The sequence below is a fragment of the Sclerotinia sclerotiorum genome, genomic scaffold (assembly GCF_000146945.2).
Source record: "Sclerotinia sclerotiorum 1980 UF-70 scaffold_3 genomic scaffold, whole genome shotgun sequence".
NCBI classification, from domain to species: Eukaryota; Fungi; Ascomycota; class Leotiomycetes; order Helotiales; family Sclerotiniaceae; genus Sclerotinia; species Sclerotinia sclerotiorum.
In genome coordinates, this window is record NW_001820833.1 from 717,689 (window position 1) to 726,472 (window position 8,784).

Genomic DNA, 8,784 nt, shown 5'->3' on the forward strand with positions numbered 1-8,784 from the left:
CCACAAAAAACTAATATAAACCACCCTTATCACTCGAAGGGAGGAAGAAACAACAAAAGGGAAGAAAATAAAATAAAATAAACATACCTTCCCTCCGGCTCAACATATCTTTCCCAATAACTTTACATCCCCATATCGTACCCATTAAATTCGTTTGAAGGATATTTTCAATTAGAGAGGGAGAAGTGGTTATGAGTGGGGAGGCATGCGTTAGACCTGCTGCGTTGATGAGGATGTCGATTTTGGGCTTGGGCTGCTGGGTTAGGGGTGGGGTGTTAGTAGTGGGATATTTTTAGGTGTGGTGGGGGTGGGGGGGAGGGAATGGTGGATTTTAGAGGGATGAGGAAAGGATGATGAGGGGAGTGGGAAGGTTTGGGAGGGAGGAGGGTTGGGGATGAATGTGTGATTAGAGGGGTATGTGGAAATTTAGATAGGAATTGAATTAGGAAAAGGGATTTGCGGGGAGAGATGTCAGAGTATGAAAGATCCAACTCTAAATGCACCCAGATATAGATGAGGAAAATTGGGGACTACCCCTTGATCTCCCCTTCACCTCTCCTACTCTGTTCTTTTTCCTTATTCCCTTTCTCTTCCCTCTTTCCCTCCTTTCCACTCAACTCAACTCAACTCAATTCAACGCAACTTCAATCTCACTCCGTATTTCCCCAATCCAAAAATCACAGCCACAAACAAAGCCAAAGAAAAATATAATAAAGCAGAGAAAAGAAACAACTCACTCCATCCGCCCTCTTCCCCCTCCCAAACTCCTCTTCCCAAAATTCCCTCTTCCCCACATCTCCACAAATAATATCAAAACCAACCTCCCCTCTATCCTCCTCACTAAACCCCTCCTCACCAACCCCCTCCCCAGCAATCTCAAAATCACCCCTCTCCCTAGCCCCCCTCTCCCTCTCCTCCCTCACCTCCCCAATCTCCACCCCCAACCTCTCCAACTCCCTCCCTATTCCTCCCCACCAAAACCAATCTCCCCCCCTCCCACGCAAACCTCAACGCAATAGCCCTTCCAATCCCCCTCGAAGCACCCGTTACAAGAATCGTTTTATTCGCCAACACCGATGGTTTTATCGTCGGCGCATTAGTAATTTTCGAGAAAACTGATGACGATCCAGGTGCAGATGCAGATGCAGAATCAGAGAGGAGGGAAGATCGTGTAGAGAAACCTCTGGATCGCAAGAAGGTACACCCGGAATTTGCAGATCTCATACCCGTACTCAAAACCGCATGATTTCCACCTCGAAAATTACACGTGAGGTGATTTTTCGTTTGTCTTCTGAGAGATATCCTCATTCCTGGATTTATCCCCATACCGACTCTCGTACTCGTACCCATACTTAATATGCCTCCCTCAAAAACGAATCAAATCAAATCCTGAATCGCCACCTTCTCCACTTCAAGATTCCCCTCCAAATTCCAAACCCCAGTCGTATTCCAAACCCCAATCGTATTCCTAATCCTAATCCTACTCTCAAATTTCGGCTTAGCTTTCGACTCAAGTCCCATTCTCTTTCTCTCTTCAAACTATAGCTAGTTGTTGTCGATTCAACAGAGTCGCCGAATAATTCGAAGCATGCATCTATATGGAATTAATGATGCGTACATGTCACGTGTCTGATTCGAATGGTTAAATTAGCTGCGCTTTGTTGTTGTTGGAGATTATATAAGCAGACTGCTTTGTGTGCTTGTAGTCATGTCGTTTCTAGATCAATTCAATAGTAAATAGTATACTCGAGTAATAAGCATGTTATTAGTTAGGATTTCTATCTACAATGTGCAGCCAGAATTCATTCGGTGTACAGCGACATTTCGAATTCGCATCACATAATCACAATCACGAATTCACAAATCAATAAAAACATCATCTTCAAAACAATGGTCACAATTACGAGTTTCTATTTGTTAATTTCTTAAGCAAGCTTTGTACGCCATTGTGCAACCTTGGTTTGGAATAACCAAACAAAAATGCCCTCGAAGAAAAATGTCAAAAATGTTCATATCTCATCTCTTCTCATTTAACCACTGAACTCCTTAACCTTACTCTCGGCAAGACGTCCTGGAACAAGAGCCAAAGGAACGATACCACTGACATGCATATCTGGTCCGTAAACATGCATATCGAGTTTCAACTCTTGACCAACTGCCTTGATGTTCTTTAATCCTTCTTGGTAGTTAGGTCCAGCACGTCTAACCCAGATTTGAACCTTGTGCTCAATCAATAAGCTGCTAAATTCTCTCAAGGCACGAATGACACCCTTGAATGTAGAAGCGACATTGGTAAAGTTGGCAATACCACCACCGATGAAAAGAACCTTGCCTTCCGAAGTAATTGGTGCACGGAGCATGAGGTCAAGGACAGTACGAGCGTAGTGGTAAGTTTGGGTTTCTGTTGGTGCACCAGAGTATTCACCATAGTTGGCAAGCTCATCAGCAAATCCAGAACTGGCAATAGCATCAGCATAAACGACGGAAGCACCACCACCAGCAACCAAGGTCCAGACTCTGCCGTTGGCGTTCAAAACTGTAAGCTTTAGAGATGCACCAGTCTTTGCGTCAAGTTCCGCGATGTATGCTTCTTCCTTGCTCAACTCGCGACCGAATGGAGCTGGGAACTCCATTGGTGGACCAGCATCAATGTTAACCTTTCCGTCAACTGCTTTAGCTGGAGTCATACCAAGAGCGGCAGGTGAGCGTGCGACGGCCCATTTTACACCACACTCGAACTCGGCAGTTTGATCGAGCTTAGCGGCCAAATCCAAGAAGTGAACCTCAGCAGAGGTACCTTCAGCATTAGGAATGACAACCAACGGGTTGATCTCAAGGTATGTGAATTGGCAGTCAACGTAGACAGCGTATAACCTGGTGATGAAGTCGACGAGAACGTTGTGTACACCTTGTGGAACCTTTTTGAGAAGACCTGCAGAGATTTCTTCGTTTGAAGGGTATTCAGCGAGATCGACTGGGATCAACAATTTTTCGGCCTTTGCATCGACATCACCAACATCGACACCTCCCTCGTGTGTGAAAAGAATCCAATCACCCTGATAGAGAATATTGTTAGCACGTGGACATATAGTTTATGAGTAGATATAATGCTATGAAAATTGTGCTGAGCGTAAAGAGCATAAAATGGCATAGACAGCGTGTCTAGTATCTTTTCCCAATACATCTGCCGGACTTAAGCTCGCTTGCTTTAAGATTTGATAAGGAGAGCTGTGGACAGGGGGAGGTTGGAATCGGTTCCTTAGCTTCCTTTCGTCCGTTTGTGCTTCCGAGCCTGGGTAGTAAGAAGCAACAAAAGCCCATGCAACCCACTCCAAATGTTGAAACTTTTCATAAATTCAAATTCTTTATTTTCGACATTCACTTTAATGTCACCTTTATTTTTTGGGGTTGCTAAAACATTCGAGGTAGTCTCGAAATTCATTCCCAGGAAGTAACCTCTTCTGAAAATGAATTTTTGAAAATGTGAACCTAGTACATACCTCTCTTTGGGAGTTGATGTTGATATAATATTCAGTTCCCTCTGGATGTGGCACAAATGGTTCTACCAAAAATTGACGGAGGGTTCCAACGGTAGTCTCAACTGTGACTGGCTTTGCTGCTCTCTCAGCAATCCATGCCTTTGCTTCCGGCCAGGTCTTGTTCAAAGCAAGAAGACCACTCTTGCCTCGTCTCTTGATCAATTGATCGGGCTTTGCGACGAACTTGGACCCTGGAACAAGGAGCCATGGGTATAGGATTTCTGCTTGATCGAGAACTGTCGAGACCTCAGCATCCGCTGGGAAATATAAGGAAGCGAGTTTCGAAGGTGGGTTGTGAGTGGCAGATTTTGGGAGAGGAGATGGCTTGATGACGGGAGCTCTTGTGAGGTGGTAGTTGAGGATTGCCTTTCCATCGGCCTCGGTGATTGCTTTGGCAGACATTTTGAAGTATGAAAATTGGTAAGTTTACTGTTGGAATTCCGAATTAGCCCAAAACGTCCTTAGAATCCTAATGGCTTGAATTTGATAGAAAGTTTTAAAGTTTCCGCAAGCTGCCTAATAATGTTTAACAGCCCTCGCCGAATGTAGGTTCCGGATTCCCCAAGAAACCGAGAATACCCCACCGCAATTGAAAGGACAATCAAAAGTCTCAACTCCCAGCAGATTATGCCAACTCACAACACTTCCGCAACGGTATAGATTCAAAGCTTTGAATGAATGAAGCGGGTGAGAGGTTTGTTTCAACAGCTTTGTCCCTCGATATAGGCAACAAAACAGAACTTGCGATACGAGGCAACACGAAAGTAAATATGACGGGGGGAAGAAAGAATAAACGTACCAAAGGGTATTCTTTCACGGGAACTCAAAGACGGTCAAATGAATAGACCAAAAAGATTTCAATTCTTGTGAAAAGGAATGGAAATAATATCGAAAGATGGAATCTATATTCTATCTCTCTATTCTTTCTCTTCTCTTTTTTGCGGGGGTCAGGAATATGGAAAAGGAATCGGACTTTCTAATCTTTTTGAGAAGGGAAACAGAAATTAATGAGATGAGATGAGGGGGAAAAAGGGCAAGCTGAATGAGGAATCAATTGTGTAAGAGCAGCGAGTACGGAGGCCGACCACTTTACTTTTTATTTGAACCTTTTTGCTGTCGTACGAGTGCTGGCTGATTCCTAGTCTGGAATAAGTTGTGGGTGGGATTATTAGTTGATGGTGGAGGTTCCGAACGAAGTCCCTTGAATGGATGCGGGTCCCCTTTCTCGAAATGATCCTTCTGCCTTTATGAGCGTGTTGACGAACTAGAGGTTTTGGAAGCTCCCCTGCAATGTACCTACTAGGCTACTTGAAGACTAGCTGGTCGACGACCAGGTATGCAGAGTTCAGATGGGTTGCAATGGTATGAGCCACTATCAAAACTCGAAATTATGGAAATTATGGGAACTACGAAACTAAGGAACTAAATTTTTTTGGTGGTCGTTGGGACGCTACTAGCAATAGAGAGGTCGATTATTATTGGCTCTCAACCATCGGCATTACCTCAACGCCGACATATTTTATCAAAGGGAAAAGGAACTAAGAAGGGTTAGGAAGGCTTAGGAAGGGCTAGGAAGGACTAGGAAAGGAATAGGAAGGGGAAGAAATCAGAAACCCAAGGATTCCTCACAGAGTTAAAGCCCTCGACAAAAATTCATTGCCATTTTTACTTACCTACCTGGTTACGCATATCACCGCATATCAATCAATCAATCAACCATCACTCCGGTCCGAGCTCAATATTTCCCACCCCTCTCTTCAGCTACCAGGCCCAAGTACCTAGTAACTCCAGCCCAATCCTCACTCCAAATATCGGCCCTCAATTATCAAAGAAAGAGAACGAAAAGGATCTGAATTCTTCGAAAAGACCGACTGACTTGTGTGTCAATTATTCTATTCAAAGACCCCCTTCTTTCTTCTTGTTTTGTTACCTCCATACAAATTCTAAATACCCTCAATCAAACATCAAAGTACTTCTCCCAAAAGTATTTTGTTGTTCTGTCTTTTTTAAACACTTCATTCTACTTCTCATTTACATCTAGAGTAACGGAATAAAAAGGTTTCTTACGTTTTTGTTTACGTTACGGATTCCCCATCCCTCTTTTATTCTCTTAAAACTCCTCCACACCGTCGAAGAATAGAATTCCTTGAAATCTTTACCCAGGTAAGCTCAAATTGGACCCTTTCGATCCTCTTTTCTTCAGTTTCGTCTACTCGTCCTCCCTCCGTATACGGACTTCCCCAAGCTTCAAGCTTTTTTATTCTCTCCTCCGTTCAGCCCACCACACCACTACCATTATTTCCTTTTTGGGTTGCATAGAACTTTTCTTCAATTGACTAACAATTTCCCTGTTCGCACTTTCAGATTTTTGATCACTTCCTCCTCTCACGATGCCTTCTGCTACAGAATCCGGTGCAGGCAATGCCAACGACAACATTCGCAGATTTACTGCTCCCTCCAGACCTTTGAGCCCAAGAGCTGAACATACCCTTTTCCACGACAAGACAAGATGTTTTGTCTACGGCCTGCAACCAAGAGCCGTTCAAGGCATGCTCGATTTTGACTTCATCTGCAAGAGAAAGACTCCTTCGGTTGCAGGTATTATTTACACATTCGGTGGTCAATTCGTTAGCAAGATGTACTGGGGAACCAGCGAAACTTTGCTTCCAGTTTACCAAGATGTTGGAAAGGCCATGGCGAAGCACGAGGATGTCGATACCGTTGTTAACTTTGCTTCATCGCGAAGTGTCTACCAATCCACTATGGAACTTTTGGAATACCCACAAATTAAGTCAATTGCCATCATTGCTGAGGGTGTACCTGAAAGAGTGAGTTTTTTGCTTCAAATCAATTTGATCGTATGCTCATAAATAAATTAGCGTGCTCGTGAAATTCTTCATGCAGCAGCCAAGAAGGGTGTTACAATTATTGGTCCAGCTACCGTCGGCGGAATCAAGCCAGGATCCTTCAAGATTGGTAACACTGGTGGTATGATGGACAACATTGTTGCATCCAAGCTTTACCGCAAGGGTTCCGTTGGTTACGTCTCCAAATCTGGTGGTATGTCCAACGAGCTCAACAACATTATCGCCAACACAACCGATGGTGTTTACGAGGGTGTTGCCATTGGTGGTGACAGATACCCAAGCACAACCTTTATCGACCATCTCCTCAGATATCAAGCCGATCCAGAATGTAAGATTTTGGTCCTGTTAGGAGAAGTTGGTGGTGTTGAGGAATACAGAGTTATTGAGGCCGTTAAGAACGGAACCATCACAAAGCCAATTGTCGCATGGGCAATTGGTACTTGCGCAAGCATGTTCAAGACTGAGGTCCAATTCGGACACGCTGGTTCATTTGCGAACTCACAGCTCGAGACTGCAGCTACTAAGAACAAGTCCATGAAGGAAGCTGGTTTCCACGTCCCAGATACCTTCGAAGATATGCCAGCAGTACTCGCCTCCGTGTACGAAAAACTTGTTGCAGATGGAACCATCGTACCACAACCTGAGCCAATCGTACCAAAGATCCCAATTGATTACTCATGGGCTCAAGAACTTGGTCTTATCCGAAAGCCTGCTGCTTTCATCTCCACCATTTCCGATGATCGTGGACAGGAACTTTTGTATGCTGGCATGCCAATCTCTGATGTCTTCAAGGAGGATATCGGAATTGGTGGAGTCATGTCTCTTTTGTGGTTCCGTCGTCGTCTTCCAGATTATGCAAGCAAGTTCCTCGAGATGGTCCTCATGCTTACTGCCGATCACGGTCCAGCTGTTTCTGGCGCCATGAACACTATCATTACCACCAGAGCCGGAAAGGATCTTATCTCTGCTCTCGTTTCCGGTCTCTTGACCATTGGATCCAGATTCGGTGGTGCTCTTGACGGTGCCGCTGAGGAGTTCACCAAGGCATTTGACAAGGGTCTCTCCCCACGTGATTTCGTCGACACCATGAGAAAGCAAAACAAGCTTATCCCAGGTATTGGACACAAGGTCAAGTCAAGAAACAACCCAGATCTTCGTGTCGAGCTCGTAAAGGAGTTCGTCAAGAAGCGTTTCCCAAGCTGCAAGATGCTCGACTACGCTTTGGCTGTCGAATCCGTCACCACCTCCAAGAAAGACAACTTGATCTTGAACGTTGATGGTGCCGTTGCCGTCTGTTTCGTTGATTTGATGCGCAATTGCGGTGCATTTAGTGCAGAGGAGGCTGAAGATTACATGAAGATGGGTGTATTGAACGGTCTCTTCGTTCTCGGACGTTCCATTGGTTTGATTGCTCATTACCTTGATCAAAAGAGACTGCGCACTGGTCTCTACAGACATCCTTGGGATGATATTACCTACCTTTTGCCATCTTTGTCTTCGGGAGCTCCGGGCACTGAGGGTCGTGTTGAGGTGCAGATGTAAGGAGCGTCTAGTTGAAGATGGTTTTGTAAACGCAAATGCGAGGGGTGGAAGTTATAGAGCATGCTTCTACTTGTTACAGGGATTTTTTTTCTGATCCAATATGCTGGATGGAGTTTTTAAGATCAATCATGTAGTAGATGAAGAATTGCTATAGAGCAAGATTTTTTAATGGAAATGAAATCAAAATTATGAATCAATGAAGCGTTTTTGAATTTTGCGAGATTGTGATGGTTTTATTGTAGCTAGATTGAAAGCTCTCTTTATGACATGCAATTTACTTCAAGTTGTAGCCAAATAGAAGTAGGATATCTGCTATCCTATCCACATTCACCATCTATCCACAGCTGGAAATTCCTTTCCATATATGGTACCAGATCTTCTATCAATCAGTATGAAAAGCCGTAAAATAAGTAAACCTAGGCGCTTAGCCCTATTCCGTCATCCCGTTATATCGCGTAACCCTGACAGATTGTGTCATATTGTATCATATCATATCGTATACCCATTTTAATCATTCTTCTTCCCTTTTTAAGGCGAGGGGACTGTTTTGTTCTCTTTCGATCGTTTGCAATCTGCTCTTTTGATCATGCACACTGGATCTTGCCTTTTACCTCCTCTAGCTTCTAGTCGTAGTCTCAAAATTTTAAACCGCATCCCCGCCGATGACTTCTTTAGTGCCCATTAATTCGTCGATATATGCTCGTTCTACTGGCGGTATTTTTCTTCCTCTCTTCTTTTTAGGAGGACGGGCTAGAATTTCGATTGGGGGGGTTAAGATCGAGTTTAAAGGCCGCTGGGCCTAGCCGTTTGGTGCGGGTGGATTACCTATTGCTGGG

General features: G+C 44.2%; 4 protein-coding genes across 4 annotated transcripts in view; 1 reads left to right on the forward strand and 3 right to left on the reverse strand.

Moving 5' to 3' along the window:
- The window catches only part of SS1G_02377 (predicted protein), a gene marked incomplete at both ends in the record, with an annotated part of 2,178 nt that extends 828 nt beyond the window's left edge, over window positions 1–1,350 (reverse strand). The window contains 3 exons of the mRNA XM_001596111.1: window positions 88–256; window positions 738–796; window positions 924–1,350. Coding sequence (XP_001596161.1) covers window positions 88–256; window positions 738–796; window positions 924–1,350 — 655 coding nt within the window. The remainder of the gene's footprint in view (window positions 1–87; window positions 257–737; window positions 797–923) is intronic.
- A 680-nt stretch (window positions 1,351–2,030) lies between these two features.
- On the reverse strand, window positions 2,031–3,941 carry SS1G_02378 (ATP citrate lyase, subunit 2; the record flags this gene model as incomplete). The annotated part of the gene is made up of 2 exons (XM_001596112.1): window positions 2,031–3,056; window positions 3,501–3,941. The coding sequence occupies 2 exons, from the start codon at window positions 3,939–3,941 to the stop codon at window positions 2,031–2,033; spliced, it is 1,467 nt and encodes a 488-aa protein (XP_001596162.1).
- Window positions 3,942–5,929: 1,988 nt separating this feature from the next.
- Window positions 5,930–7,948, forward strand: SS1G_02379 (hypothetical protein; the record flags this gene model as incomplete). Its single annotated transcript, XM_001596113.1, has 2 exons — window positions 5,930–6,367; window positions 6,419–7,948. 2 exons carry the CDS (start codon window positions 5,930–5,932, stop codon window positions 7,946–7,948), a joined length of 1,968 nt encoding a protein of 655 aa, XP_001596163.1.
- A 643-nt stretch (window positions 7,949–8,591) lies between these two features.
- SS1G_02380 (predicted protein) overlaps window positions 8,592–8,784 on the reverse strand; it is a gene marked incomplete at both ends in the record, with an annotated part of 623 nt that continues 430 nt past the window's right edge. Inside the window, one exon of the mRNA XM_001596114.1 lies at window positions 8,592–8,698. Within this exon, the coding sequence (XP_001596164.1) occupies window positions 8,592–8,698 (107 nt within the window). The remainder of the gene's footprint in view (window positions 8,699–8,784) is intronic.